At 35.2% G+C, this 15,639-nt stretch overlaps 2 protein-coding genes across 2 annotated transcripts; one reads left to right on the forward strand and one right to left on the reverse strand.

The window, feature by feature from the left end:
* Positions 1-1,640: 1,640 nt before the first annotated feature.
* Positions 1,641-6,330, forward strand: LOC131154815 (nifU-like protein 1, chloroplastic). The gene is made up of 3 exons (XM_058107581.1): positions 1,641-2,162; positions 5,680-5,816; positions 5,909-6,330. The coding sequence occupies exons 1-3, from the start codon at positions 1,670-1,672 to the stop codon at positions 6,095-6,097; spliced, it is 819 nt and encodes a 272-aa protein (XP_057963564.1). The 5' UTR covers positions 1,641-1,669; the 3' UTR covers positions 6,098-6,330.
* Positions 6,231-8,701, reverse strand: LOC131154816 (uncharacterized). Its single transcript, XM_058107582.1, has 5 exons — positions 8,212-8,701; positions 7,905-8,026; positions 7,275-7,463; positions 7,131-7,182; positions 6,231-6,470 (listed from the first exon to the last, which is right to left on the reverse strand). The coding sequence occupies exons 1-5, from the start codon at positions 8,482-8,484 to the stop codon at positions 6,354-6,356; spliced, it is 753 nt and encodes a 250-aa protein (XP_057963565.1). The 5' UTR covers positions 8,485-8,701; the 3' UTR covers positions 6,231-6,353.
* Between the last annotated feature and the right edge of the window lie 6,938 nt (positions 8,702-15,639).

Here is a 15,639-nt window from a genome sequence, read left to right on the forward strand (position 1 = left end):
AATTAAAAATTGATTGACGTTGTTTAACAATCATGATCTACTTACTAACCAATAAAACAAGGCCCTAAAAGCTTTGTTATACCCCTCCTTAGATATAAAGTTGAAGTCATTATCTAGATGTATTAAATGCGTGTGGCCAAAGGGAGCAAACCAAAATAGCTTGAAGCGTTTTGCCTTTTTCTAGAGGAAGTTATAATAGCAAATTCACCAAACAACTTCATTATAGTGATAGTTGCCATAACCATCTAAAGTTAGCTTTGTCTTCCCTTGGAAGTTAGAAAGTAGGAATAGTTGGGGTTTCCTATAATTTATATATGTCATTAACTTCCATGTCACAGCCTTTTGTATCTTTACTATCTAAAGATTGTTGCTTCTAGGGAATATTCTCTAGGGAATATACTAATCTGTAACTTATAATTTAATTATTTTTGTGAGTAGGGTAAATTGAGTTTGTGTCTTTGAATTTTTAATGTTTCAATTCAAGTGACCAAATTGCTTTAACCAGGGAGGAGGAGGAATTGATTTCCATTTGTACGAAAGTAAAAGATTCTATAGTAAAGCATCACTATGGACGATAAGATAAAATAGATCCTTGTCCTTTATCAATCTCTCTCTCTCTCTCTCTCTCTCTCACACACACACACACACACACACACATTGTTGTGATATAGCTTGCATAAACCTACAAATGCAAATCCCACGACTTCGTTGTTAATTCTCTAGTAGTCTCTTTCTATGTATGTCTTCTTTTCTTAATTTCTTCCCTACTCTTTCCTTGGAATTAATATGGACTAGAAAACCTTCCCCCTCTTTTTCTCCATTTTATTAGTTACAAAAGTGCATGGAAACCTACTTATTGCTCTACTCATTTGATTGACCCACTCATAATAATTAACAAATTAGTTTAGGACCGTTTGGTATCATTGTCAAAAATTAGAGAAAAAAAAGCTAGAAACGAAAACCAAAAACCAAAAATAGAAATAAAAATTAGAAACTAGCAATCTGTTTGATTAATATTTATAAAACTAATACAAATTAAAAACTTATTTAAAAATGCTCATTTTCATCTTTAAATCAAATAATATTATAAAAAATATAATTAAAATAATAAAATTACAAATAATACATATTAAAAACTTATTATAATAAAAATAAAATTTATTATAGTTATTTTACTTTAATTGTTCTACTTTCAAAATTTAATTTATAATAAAAAATTTATAGGACATGACAATTCAAAAATAGTAAAAGTATTTTATAATTGGCTTTATTACTAATTGTTTTTTAAATTTATATATATTTTTATTTTATTTGTATTTAAATTCATATGATTATTTAACTTTAATTTTAATTAAAAGTGTATAAATTGAACAATTTAATCCAAATTTTTTTTTAAACATTATAATTTTTAACAACAGGTTTTCAAAATAACTGAAAACCACAAAATCCAATTTTTAATTTTTTGACAAACAATTGAAAACCAACAACAGAAATATATATTTTTAATTATCGTACTAAAGTTTATATTTAAAATTTTGTTTTGATAACTAAAATTTAAACATCCAATAAAGAATTATATGATAGAATTTCATGACACGCAAAAAAAAGGATAACTTTTTATGTATTATTTATTATTTAACATTTTATTATTTAACATTTTTTTTTTAAGATGACAAATGGAATGCAGAGTGTTCTCCCTTCTCCCCCAAAATCACCAATTTTATGTGACCGCTACGCACGGGGGAATACCTGCACGGTTGCACCTTGGAGCTGCTCTACCGCCCTGGGAAGAAGAAGAAGAAGAAGAAGAAAGAAGAAGATGGAGTCGATAACAGCAAGTGGGTTGCTGTACAAAAACCCATCATCGTCCCTTCCGAAAACCCTAACCAATTCGTTACGCTGCATACCTCTCGTTTCTCTCAGACAAACCATACCATTTTCAAATTCTCGGAGAAGGCCGTTCCTCGGATCGGTCATCAGAGCCTCCGGCGCGGGCGCACCAGCCGGAGGGTCCCCGGGACTTTACTCCGCCCAGAAATTTGACCTCACGCCCCGTAACGTGGACTTGGTTCTCGACGACGTTCGTCCTTACTTGATCTCCGATGGTGGGAACGTCGATGTTGTTTCTGTTGAAGACGGTGTCATATCTCTTAAACTCCAAGGTTTTTTCTCTGTTGCTGATTCTTTGGATTCTGATTGCATGCTTGATTTTTCTGATTTATTAGAAATTGAGGAGTCTTGAATTAGAGGATATTTTTTTCTTGTGGGTTTCTGAATTAGATTTATTTGAAGTAGAAATTCAGTGTTGTGTGTTTGCTTCGACTTATGAGCTCAGGTTGTTTGGAGTGAAGATTAAGGTTTTCCCCGTTGGTATTTAATTCGTTTTTGTATTGGGTTCAATCCCATGTTTTGTGAGTTATTGAATTTTCATCTTCAAAGTTTCCAGGAAGCTTTTGACATGTCAAGGAAGCTTCACCCTCCACTTAAGGATTTTGTGAAGTGAAGAACGAAAGGAAAAGAAAAGAAAATAAATTTTTTTTCTCATTGTATTCTCTAACACTATTAGGAATTAAAATTCATTAACTCATCCAAATATGATTAGAAATTAATAAAAATTGAAGGCTAATTGCATGTAAAGTTTTTTTTTTTTATTATTCATCGGATTCTACACATTATTATTATTATTATTATTATTATTATTATTATTATTATTATTATTATTATTTCTTGATAACCAAACCAAAAAAGTTCAATTTCTTTACATTTTCCTTTACTTTTTCTTCATGTTATCTAAGCTTCAAATACAGCCTTCATAGTAACATTCAAATTCTTCTCTAGGTCTTGCAAACCCCAAATCAGTTCGTCATGCTAATGGCCAAACACCAAGAAGCATATTTCTAAGGCCTGCTCTTTGAAGAAATTGAAAATAGATGTGCTTTGAGAACTGACTGTTGAAGAAGATGTCTCCCCAGTCTCATATGCAGGTTATAGAATAAACATCTATTATCAGCGGAGATTTGCCCCTACTTCTCTGCTTTGCACTTGTAGTTAATCTGCCCCGCATTGCTGACCAATTAATATAACTATTCCTGGGAATTAAATGGGTAAAACTAGATTATGCAGAATTACCCTTGAAATCCTGTTCACATAGCATTTCAAGTTGCTTGGTTTTGAAATTTCGTTCTGGTCATAGGGCTTTCAGTCTAGGCTCTGGATTAGTCTGACTTGATCATGTTGATTAGAGTGAGATTGATGATGTTGGTATTTTGAATATCAAACGAGTCATTACATTTGTATCTGCCACCCCTATTCATTTTTGTGCAAAATTCTTGAGGGACTGTTTAGTATTATTCATGATTCCTATTATATCCAAAAAAAATTATTGTTTCCTATTTCTGTTTAGTTGCAATGCAGTAAATTTGTGTTGATAGTTTTCGGATTGTCCCATCTATAAATTATATTTTCTGGGTTTTCGATATTGTGGCAACTGATCTTTTATCACCCTAGTTCATTTCTGTGGATCAAATCATTGTGTAGACTATGCACAACTTTTTTAATGAAGAAAAAAAAAAGAAAAAAAAAAAAGAAAAACTAAAAATGTCATCTGATTTTAAAATGAAATAAAAAAAAAATCCCTCTAAAATTTTGATAAAATAAGGAAAATTATCCAAAAACTATTTTGACCATTATTTCAACCTTTTTGTATAATAGGATTTTCTGGAGTAGTAAATAGTTAGTTTTGAAACATAATTATCATGCAGAATAATTATTGAGTAATTTATTTCAATTTTGGGGGTATAACCAAATAGGTTACCAGATCTAGTTTTAAGTTTTAAAATTTCATTTTTGGCTTCATTTTCACAGTTGATAGCGATACCAAAGAAGCCCTTATCATTGTTGGATTGTTGGCTAAATGGAGCCTTAATCTTTGTTCAATTTCCCTTTCCTTTACCTTATGTGTAGAAGAGGTCTTGGATTTTGTGTGGATTTCGAATAAATGTAGTTCAAAATCAAATTGAGCTTTGTCCAAATCTTCACAAATCCAAACCCAATGCCTGAAATCTATTCTCCCAAACACAACATTAGTTTCATTATATGACTTTTTAAGTTCAAGTTTTTCACATTAGTTATTACTTACTACAAACCCTGAATGTCTACTTTATTTTTTATTTTGTTGTACCAAAGTTCTTTTCCTCTGTTCTATGGCTTCTTCTTGGTGCTTATAATTTTGTTAAATGAACTAGTCAACCATGTTAGCTCATTAAGCATTTCAAACTTCAATGTGTGGTTAAAGGCTTAATTAAACTGGTATTGGCATGTTCTTTTTTGTCCACTTACCTAAAAGGACGGTGTGCCCATTTCAGTGAGCAAGCTGAATTGCCTACTGAAATGTCAATGCCTTCTTTGATGTTTGTGGTGAATGTGAATGAGTTGGCTCTGTGGGTTAAAGAGATGCAAATGCATAACTATACTGCAAATCTGAGACCATGATAATGGCCTCCAATCAACTTATTGAAAAATGATGCTACCTTAACTTCTCAGATCTTACCCTAATTGGTGATTTTACTTGGTCTACCATTGGAAATAGGTAATGTACACACAAGTCTCAGCCTTTTAGTTACCATTGAACTACTGTTACTGTATATAAGATGTTTGGTGTAGTTTTTGCAATAGGATATAATATTTTGACCTATATATGGTTTGTAAATAGTCAAAATAGTGAGAAGTATTTATGAGAAGTTTCTGTGTTTTGTCCATCCAAAATGAAATTTTAACTCATGTTTTTGAGTAATACCATCTTCCGAACTGTATTTTATTTGCCTAGTTTTCAGAAATGTGTGTTAAAAAAAATCTATAACAGAAAACATAAGAAGAGCATTTCCATTGTTGCAAGCTTTATGCCTTAGATCATGCAAGGACTCTAGATCATTGCAAGTTTTATGTCTTATAGAAGGTGTTAACTTGATGAATTATGTCTTGTATATAGCTTTAAGATTTGGTATTGAATCATAATGTAGATGAACAAGTTTATTAGTTTATAACTTATATAGCTTTTGAACTTGTCTACTCAGCTCTATTTAGCACAACAAAAGGCAATCCTCCAATGAGCTTCCATGTAACTAAATATTCAAGTAAACTGGGGTTGACAGGCCATTAGTGTACGATGAACAGTGGATTATTGACAATTTCCTAGTTTAGGAGCACTTGAAGAAGCTTCAGAATGCGATTAGTGTTGAAAAGTATTGGGACAGATCCCAAAAAGATTGATTCTGAGTCTGCAAACCTCTTCCTGTAATATGTGTCCTGATGAAGAACTAATAGGATACTGAAATCCTTAATTTGAATATGCAAGGCATAAACCATGGTTGGGAGGCTTTTATGAGCTTTTTTGTTGATTCTGTGTTTTAGTATTCCTTGTCTTCTTCATTGTAGGTTTCCCTTGTTGGTCTGATAAATATATGTGTCAGGCTTCCACATTATCCATCGTGCTCAAAGCCTTTGATAATCTGTATTTGTTTCCCGCACTTCTCAAAGGAAAAAAATTGATGATTTTCCACAAAAAAAAAAGAAGGGAAAAAGTACTTTTTGATTTGATGTACTTCAGTTATATGTAACACTACAAACATGCTATCTAAATTGACCAAACTGCTAATTTGCTGGCATTCAATGGATAAACAGGAGCATGTGGGAGCTGTCCTAGCTCAACAACCACCATGAAGATGGGAATTGAACGGGTGATAAAGGAAAAATTTGGAGATGCGGTCAAGGATATTCGCCAAGTATATGATGACCATATAAGTGAGACAACTGTTGAGGTAAATTTGTTCATATATGATATGATCCATAATTAAATGGGGTTGAGTTTTGTTTAATTAGTTTAACAAATCAAGATGATTTGCAATTTCAGGCAGTGAATGGCCATCTCGACATACTGAGACCTGCCATTAAGAACTATGGCGGAAGCGTGGAAGTAGTATCCATTGAGGGCGGGGATTGCCTTGTAAATTACATGGGGCCCCAGACAATTGGATCAGGAATTAAAGCTGCCATTAAGGAGAAGTTCCCAGACATTGTGAATGTTGTGTTCACTGGCTAGCTATTTTGGTTCTTGATGGTCGATATTAGAAACCCAGAGAGGCTGACATGATGATAGTTTGCTTGTATTGATTATTTAAACATGCAGAAAGTGTATATACAAGCATAAAGCAGTTGCGTAAGTTTGCACATTCTTTGGCGTTGTAACCCTAAATTCATGCTTTGTTGTTTGTAGTGCCCAAGAGTACTGTATGAACCATTACAGATCAGGAGAATTTGATTTGTTTAGTTCAACAATATGTACATCAAAGACTTGTTTATGCAGATTTCTTCTTTGCACCAGCATTGATGATGAACGATTTTAGCCAACGCGAGAAATTGATCAAGAATGGAGTGTAAACAAAATAGCAACAGGTTGTCCAAGTGATTAATCCCTGCACACACAAGACAGGAGTTTCAAAATTCCTGAAAAATGGAAGGCTTCAGTAGATTTTGCTTCTTACTGATGCTAGTGGAAACAAAAAAACACACGACCAAGTGAGTACTGATGATTTTAGGTACTGCTCTCGTTATGATGATCTTATCTCTGTTTAGTCTGAACTGATGGCCTTCTCAACTTACATCTTTTAGGCATTTGATTCAAGGAATTGTGTGTATGGGTGTATTCGAGTCGAGTCGAGTTCGACACAGTATATTATTCGAACTCGACTCGAATTTGATTGATTTCATAATTGTTAAATTCAAACTCAACTCGACTAGAAGTTTACAAAATTTGAGCTCGACTTGATTAAGCTTAACTCAAGTATAAATTAATATTAAATACATATGTAAATATATAATGTATATATATTATTAAATATATTTGTAAGATATATATTATATGATAAAAATAAAATTTAAAAATTCGATTAAGCTCAAAACTCAATTCAAGCCTTAATTTGACTCACACATTAAAATACTCAGAGTAGAATTGAGAGTAGAATTGAGTCGAGTTGAGAGTATCCAAATTACTGGAAAAAAAAAAAAATGAAAACAATGAAATGTTTTCTGGGCATAACTGGTTTCTCAAAAATCTCACGTGTTAATGGTATTACCTCACCGAAGATTTCAATGTTTGATCCTGGATAGTACCAAAGGTGAAAAAACCTGAACATGAGCATCAGAATGATCAACCGCCATGTAAAGTTTTTATAGTCAAATGATATGCTGCATTAGGGCTAGGAAGGTCCTTAGCGTACTTCATTATGGGAATTTCAGCCAGCGGACAGCAAACTCCTACAATGCAAGCTAGGGCGAACCCCTGCCATGTCCTGTCCAGGACAAACCATATGAACTCTGCCACTGCAAATAGTATGTAGGCTTCTACATTGTCTGCTACCCCAGCTTTGTACATCTCGGCACTCAATTCAATAAATAACACCAGAACTCTGGGTTATAAACAAAGAAGAAAATGTCAGTATAAGAGGTTCAATACACGCTTTATCACTATATATAGATGTATGATCTGTTTAGAGTTCATAATTCTTGAGTTCTTGTGCTGTGTGCACCGATTTTAAACTTTAGATTTTGAGTTATGTTTAGTTGAGCAAATTATAATATATATTTATATTAAATTTTATTAAATAACATATAAAAGATGTTTGAGAACATAAATTTAAATTTTAGATTTGAATTTTGGATTTGAATTTATATGAATTTAAACAAAATTTAATATAATTTTATTAAAGTGTTAAAATTTCTTCAGTATAAATTTTAAATATCATGCCCCAATAGGATGATACAAATTTTTAGCTATTACGAGTCAAGATTTGACAGTTAACAGTGAATAAAATAAATTTTGAATCGTAAACGCATTTGTTCATACTTACATGAGCGAAACCACTGCTTTCCCGGCTCTCCCCCCTGAAACCTCCATAGGGAAGAACTTCTCATCCAGGAAGAGTTGCAGCAACCCAACACTGCAGTAAAACAATCCAAGCAAAGGAGGAACCTACCAAACACTCACCAAGCATATACACTTAGAGAGAGAGAGAGAGAGAGAGAGGAATTAAGAAGAAAACAATTCAGAGAGCACAGGAAAATTTGAACATACCCAGATTAAAAAACACAGAACATAGGAAAATTTGAACATGCCCAGATTAAAATTCAGAGAGCAAGAGGAAAATTTGAACATACCCAGATATTTGTGTGAAGTGGGCCGACCTCGATTGATCCATTTTGGTAGAAGACGAGATTAACCCTTGAATGGATTCCATCGAGGAGAGGACCCAAGATGAAGCCTGATGAGAAGAGGGCGAGGGAGATGGATGGCCAAGTGCTTCTCAGACCTGTTTGGCTCTGCTTTTCCATGCTGCAGTGGAGTTTGGGCGGAAATTGTTGTTTGGAATTTGATTGTCGCGGGGAGTCGGGAAGAAAGGGAGGGGAGCCCCAGGCCGCGAGGACTTGCATCTTGGCATTTCAATTCCACAGTTACCTTTCTTTTTGGCTAAAAAGCCAGAGGCAGATTATCCAAAGTGAGATTGGTGAGTCCTTATTGAGGAATGCAAACGAGCTTATTGAGTCAAGTTGAATCGAGCATCAACCTTGTTTATTTACAAAGCCTGTTTATTTATAAAATATAAAAAATTAAATGAGTTCGTTATTGAGTTGAGCGATAGAATTACTTAAAAAATATTGTGACATGAGGGAACTTTTATGGTCTATTTGGAACTTAGAAAATATTATGATTTTATTTTTTATTTTTTTGATTATTAACACAAGTGATATGAAAATAAAAATATATATCAAATTAATAAACAAAATTTATATTTTAAACATCCATAATATTTACTTTTTCTTAATTTTTAATCATATTAGAATAGTTTTTTATTTTAAATGGTACTTTATATAAAGAAAAAATGTAAGAACTTGAAATATGAAAAATGGATTTAAATATTAAGAGAGGGGCAAAATTAGAAATTTTCCGGGTCAAAGGGTTATAAAAGGAAATTCTCATTTCTTCCTAACTAAGCAAACTTAGATTTTTATCTCTCTCTCTCTCTAAACCTCTCCCTACTCCTTTTCTCTAGAATTTTTCGCCGATCGTTGACGGAATCGGAAAACGGAAGCTACCACGAGGATCGTGGAAGGATTCTCTAAAACTTCTACGGATCGGAATCTCATTTCAGAGATTTTTGAGTTTCGGCGTAAAATCGAGGTAAGGCTCGGTTTTCAATTCTGATTCGGTATATTTGTAGATAACTGTCTTGTGAACATATTCTGTACTGTGATTTGTAGGTTTTGAAATTCGGTTCGCTATTTAGGGACCTTGGAGTTTCGGATTTGCTTATGAGGTTAAAGTAAGGGGAATTATGTTTATATTGGTTATTTTTGAAATCAGACTAGGTGGAACTGTGGTCCACGGTCCTGTGTGTGTTTTGACTACTCATTTAGGGGGGATCTAACGGGGAAAACTATGAGTTTTTCATTATTATAATTTTGGGAAAAAGGGGGCGACGGGCTGAATCCCGGGTTTTGTTGAAAACCGAGTATATGTGTGATTTATACTGTGATATTGGGATGACCATGCCTTGACTTTATTTAAATTGTATTTTTTGGAAAACCATAATTTAGATTACCAAATGAGTGTGGTTTGTTTGGTTATATGAGCATGCATGTGTGTGTGTGATATGTTGAAATGCTAGTAGGAACGTAGTTCTGAAATTGTCCCAGGTACTGAGAGTGTCTAGCTTTATATCCGAGTGCGTGTTATCGCCTGCCATGTAGGCAAAAGTGTCTGGCTCTATATTCGAGGGTGTGAGCCTATTCCGGCAGATCAGGCCGAAAGGTGTGGATCAACCAGTTTAGCGCCGGTACAATGCCATGGGAGTCGGGAACTAGCCATGTGCCGATGGTGCCGTGTTCGCAGGTTGGCTACGGGCCAACGCCGTATGTCACGGGCCGGCTTCGGGCCGAAGAGTGTGACGACACTGAGGATTACTGATCGTGTGTATGTATTGTGACGGGGCTGCGTATAAATGGCCGCCGTATGTGTTGCGTGTATGCACTGTGTAAATTAGTACTGGAATGCATTTAACTGCGTGTATGTTGTATCATGATAACACTCAAATGCCACACACCGATATAACATGTGTTCTTCCTTACTGAGAGGTGTCTCACCCCTACTATACGTACATTTTTACAAGTCCTTCAGGTAACCGGAACTAACGTCCTGGTGTAGGGAGTGTAGTGGCCGGTGTACGGCGTTAGCGCTTGGGTAAGTGCTAAGAGTGTAGTTTTGTTGGATTGCCATTTTGAGTTGTATTTGGACACCCAGTTTGTACGTTTTTTTAGAGCCATGTTCTGCTCTTGTATAGACTCTGGTATGGTACTGCATATATATATATATATATATATATATATATATATATATATATATATGACCTTTTTTCGCTGCGTATATGATTGTGTTTGGATGTGTTTAGGGTGCCTAAGAACCCCATGGGATCAGACCCTCATCCTTTATACTGTATCTGTGGTGATTTGTTTGATACAGAGACAGGTTAGATTACATTTTCACCCCTAGGTCCCATTTCGGGATTCGGGGCGTGACAAAAAATATAATGAAAAATGAATTTCCTTATTATTTCAATTCTTTTCCTTTTTCTGAACAAAATCCTTGATCCAAACTAGTGTAAGGATTTTTCAGGTAAAATGTGAAGAAAGACTATTATTAATACAATCTTATGACTCTTTTGTCTCACCAAACTGGTCTATTGGCCATATGTATGTCTTGACCCTATCAATGAATCAAGGTTATAAACTTTGGGCTTAAAAAACTCACACCTAGACAACTTCTACGGTTCTACTTCTTGGCTAAATAAGTTTATTACAATCAATTGAATGCAGTTTGGCTCACTTAAATGAGTTTGTTTGAGCTTATTAAATGAACCCAACTAAGCATATAATCGACTTTGTTCAAGAGCAAAAACACGTCGAGTTCGCTTATATTCAAGTCAAGCTCAATTTTTAAATGAACCTCAAACTTAAACTTGAAAATTGCTCATCTATCTAATGAATGACCTTGAATGGACTCTTACTAAATCGAGCTACCGAGTCACTTGTAAGTAGCTAGATTTGTTTGCAACTCTAATAGTAATATAAGGATTTAATGACATAAAAACATATTTTTATAATTAAAAACATTGTTGATGCACTTTGACCAAGACTATCCCAATCGCTTAAACTCAAATGGAAACCAAGTGAGTAGGATGAGATTGTGGGTTTTAAAATGTACAATGGAGTTATCACTAATTTGTTCTATCCTAAATGTCGTTATATCACCTAAATACTATTGATCAAGTTTGTAAGCTAAATCTTAGGCCCAAGGTATCTACAGTCTTAGCCTGCAACAGATATCAGCACACCTTATATACTCGTCCAATGAATAGTACTTGATTAGTATTATGCATTGGGTGCAAACATATTTTAAATAGTGTGGGAATTTGTGATTAGTTGTGGAGATGGTGAGTTGGTGGTAATGCACTAGTTATGCTTACCTTATTAGGGGTGATAGGATGTTGCTGCCTTCTTTAATAGGGATACCTTGTGTAATAGGGATGGTAGAAAAGGAATACCAGAAATTTGAACATATCATAGAAAAGAGGGATGGTGAGTTGGTGATAATGCACTAGTTATGCTTACCTTATTAGAGGTGATAGGATGCTGCCTTCTTTAATAGGGATACCTTGTGTAATAGGGATGGTAGAAAAGGAATACCAGAAATTTGAAAATATCGTAGAATAGAGGGAGAAAGTAAGAGAGGTGAGCGAACTTAGAATAGAAGAGGGGAAAAGGAGATAAATGGGAGAAGAGTTTAGAGAGTTCAAAGAGAGAGAGAGAGAGAGAGAGAGAAGTATAGGGTCTATTTAAAGTAGACTAGGCTAATTGTATTGGCGTGTTAAAATGATTGAAGTACCTTTTGTAATAGAAATTAAACATATTTATACCTTTCAAGTCAAATTTGTCGCGACATTCCAGGACGCAAACTTGGTACGACTGAAGATGAAATGAAGTGAAGTGGGTGGATTTTGAAAATGTGATTTTCAGGAAAACAAAGTGTATGGAGTCACAGTAACCTTTTGAAGTGTGGTTAGAATACTTGATTACTACCCGATTAAGGATAGAATCGGTCTACGCTATCAGAGTCGGGCTTGAGAGTTCAGTTACACGAGGGAAAGATATTAGCACTTCCTACGCACCCGTTCTTACAAACGGTGCCTAATTAATCAAAAATTATCCCAAAGTAAACCCAGTAAGCCTTCTTATCTTACTCCCTTTCAAAAAATGTAAAGATATGCACAAAATAAAATACTATATAAGTATTCCCTCAGAACTGGGGCATATTGTACTCCGAAGAGCTTATGCCTCCCTTTTAAATCATTGGAATCGAAAAATCGGGAAAATATGGTACAAAATTCTCTCTCGGGTATTTTGAATTTCGTGGGGCTTTTTATAAGTATGAAAATAGTACTTCGGGAGGTTTGAATTATTTGGAGATGAAAAACTTGTGAAGATGAATTCTCTAACTCAAAAATATTTTTTCCTATTTTTCTATGATTTTTCTAATTTTTTATGTGATTTTTCCAAGTATGAAAGCAATTTTAATCTCCAAAATATTATTTATGAAAGCAATTAAGCAAAAACTATTTTTAGTTTTTTTTTTCCTAAATTTCCTGAATTTTTGTGATTTTTCTAAGTGTAAATACAAATCTGGTTTGCAAAAATATTTACGTGAATTTCTTGGTATTTTATGTGACTTTTTAACACAAGAATTATTTTAAACAAAGAAAACTATCTTAAAATATTTTTAGAAAATTTCCCCAATTTTCTAGATTTTTGGTAATTTTCCTGAGTTTTTTTTATGATTTAAAAATGAATTATTTGGAATTCAAAACAAATAAAATAATCAAAATGAAAAGAACCAGGTGAGACCGACTCAAGGGGGAAGACCGATCAAGCTTTGACTAGTCCGAAAGAGACTGGTTTAAGGTTCGGGTCAGGACCAGGATGCGTGGCAGCTATTCGTTGGGGGACGCCTGTGGGCCAGGATTAGCTACATGGCAACATCCCGAGCATCTGTGAGGGGTGTGAACTTGAGGGCTGAGAAGTGGCCACGTGGTGAGTGGAGTAGCAGACCTCCTTATTGCTGCTGACATGAAGAGATCTCAATCGTCGATAGGGTGCTAGATCCAATGGCTGGGAGAAAAGATGCATCTTAGTATTAATGGAACAGGGGGACAAATGGTAACACGTGTCACCCGAGACACAGAGGAGATAGGTACGCGCACCTGGAGTACTAGCCACAATTATTGCTCCTGACACGGAGCAACACTAGCTGTTGATCTACCGCAGGGATCCAACGATAGGAGATGGAGCAGCTTCAGACATCCAACGTGGCTTAATCTCAACGCTCAACAGAAACAAAAAGTGAATAGCCAGGATTCAACTGTGTGCGACTTTGATCGTGTGGAGATGAAATATTCTATGTGTCATGATCCTAGGGTGCCAGAGCTTGACATATTTAAGTTAAAAAAAAACCAATTTTCTTATTTTTTACTCTTTTCGTAAACTCTCTCTCTTTCTTTCTTCTCTTCTCTTCATTCCCTATTCATCCCCTTTGCAACTCCTCGAATAGAAACCCCAGGGTTTTTGTCCACCCTCCCTTGACTCTCTCAAGTTCTCTTTTAATCTTTCTCTCTGCAATATCTCATCTCCTCAAAACCTTAGCTTCCTATTCCTACTTCTCCTTGTTATATCCTCTTCATCCTGTACCCTAATCTCTGTAATTGGTCTTCACTGAGGGTTCTTAGAAACCCTAACCCCCCCCCCTCTGTGGCTCGCACCCCTGATTTCTCCTTATAATCCCTAGAACAGGAGTAAACTCCACTCCTTACACTCTTAAGCTTCTCCTAAATGAACTCTTAGAAGTTTTAGATTTCGGTCCTAAACTTCTAGCTCTCCAACTCTCCCTAATACTCACCCCTGCAAATCCTCTCTCTCAGACCCCTCCAAAGCATTGCTAGAACACCTCCCTCTCTCCTTCTTCGAGCTAGATTGAACAAAAGCGGAGCCTTTCAGTGGGATTTCAAAGCTCTGAGGGAGGAGACTGATGCAAATCTCAGAAAGGGAGTTCCTTGAAACTCTGAAAACAACTCGAAGAAGATAAGTTTCCTTCCCTTTTCTTCTTATTTAATTTTTTTTTTTTTTTTTTCATTTTTGAAAGTTGGTATGTATGCGAGAGTTCTAGGTGTTGTGAATATTGGCTAGGTTAATGATCTCTGCATGACGCTGTTGATGTAAGGGTGTATGAGTGTATTGCATACTGTTTTTCTTGTGTATGGAGTTGCAGGTTTAGGGTTAGGTTTTAGGGTTAGGGGTGAAGACTAGTTAACTCGTCTTTAACCTAGTGAGTTACACCCGAGTTGACTCACACGAAATAACCTGTGGAGTCGAGTGAACTAAGTTAAGCCTGAGTTAAACTTGGGTGTCATGTGCAAAGGGTTTGGTGCAAATGTTGGGCTTAAGTGGAAATGTAATGACTCGAATAATAAATGGTATTTAAATAATAAAGAGGGAGGGAAATGGAATCGGTAACAGAAGGAGGTAGTTAACGACATTGTATTTTGGAGGTGAGAATTCTAAGAAAATTTTCCAGGCCTCGTCGACGAACACAGGGGTTTCATTGACGAGGGTACTTCAGGATCTCGTAGACGAGGTCCCATCTCATCGACGAGAAGATACTGAGAGAGGATTTTGAGAAGTATGAAATTCGTCGACGAAGGTGTAGGTTCATCGACAAACTTTCTACGGGACTTGTCGACGAGGTGACGTGGCCCGTCCACAAATCCCGCAGTATAAATAGTCCTAAACTGATTTTAATTGAAAAATTTTTTAGCAATATCTCTCTCCCTCTCTCTACCCCTATGGCTCCACCCTCTTTTCTCTTCGATTTCGGGCCCGTTAGTCGCCGGATCGACGATCTGAGGCCACCATGACGCTCTTGGCAGAGTTCTTTGCAAGTTTGCCGGAGCGGATCGTGGGTGGGACAAAGTTAGAATTCATACCAAATTCAAGGTAAGGTCTTTCATTCGGAATTTGTCTTTCTAGAAGTTGTAGAAAATGCTGTAGACGTAGAAATAATGACATTTTGTTCTGACGAAAATTATTTTCAGGATGTCGAGTAGGAAACCCTGTGGATGTAGGACCCGCCTCAGTAGGGGATTTTAGCAGGAGTCACGTAAGGGAAATATGCTATGCTAGACAATTTTACTATGTTTCAGTATAAACCCTACGTTTTTATTAGATGATTATTCACGATAGAAATTTATACAATTTATCATTTATATATAATATGTTTAATGTGACTTGAGAATAGGGGTATAGTAAAGAAACATGTTTTACAGTATTTTCAAGATATGTTTTACAGAATAAACAGCCAGTGGTTATGTTTTATAGTAATTATAGAATACCATGATTATATAGTTTACAGTACCATGATTATACAGTTTAGAGTACCATGATTATACAGTTTACAGCACCATAATTATATAGTTTTTAGTACCA

The sequence above is a fragment of the Malania oleifera genome, chromosome 5, assembly GCF_029873635.1.
Source record: "Malania oleifera isolate guangnan ecotype guangnan chromosome 5, ASM2987363v1, whole genome shotgun sequence".
NCBI lineage: Eukaryota > Viridiplantae > Streptophyta > Magnoliopsida > Santalales > Ximeniaceae > Malania > Malania oleifera.

Bases quoted from the DNA above. Each gene is read 5' to 3' on its own strand.
- LOC131154815 (XM_058107581.1), top strand. From the start codon at position 1,670: ATGACAAATGGAATGCAGAGTGTTCTCCCTTCTCCCCCAAAATCACCA. The intron at 2,163-5,679 runs GTTTTTTCTCTG...ATGGATAAACAG, and splicing joins CATATCTCTTAAACTCCAAG to GAGCATGTGGGAGCTGTCCT. The intron at 5,817-5,908 runs GTAAATTTGTTC...TTGCAATTTCAG, and splicing joins TAAGTGAGACAACTGTTGAG to GCAGTGAATGGCCATCTCGA.
- LOC131154816 (XM_058107582.1), bottom strand. From the start codon at position 8,484: ATGCAAGTCCTCGCGGCCTGGGGCTCCCCTCCCTTTCTTCCCGACTCC. The intron at 7,464-7,904 runs GTAAGTATGAAC...TTTATAACCCAG, and splicing joins AAAGCAGTGGTTTCGCTCAT to AGTTCTGGTGTTATTTATTG. The intron at 6,471-7,130 runs GTAATACCATTA...TTGTGTGTGCAG, and splicing joins ACATTGAAATCTTCGGTGAG to GGATTAATCACTTGGACAAC.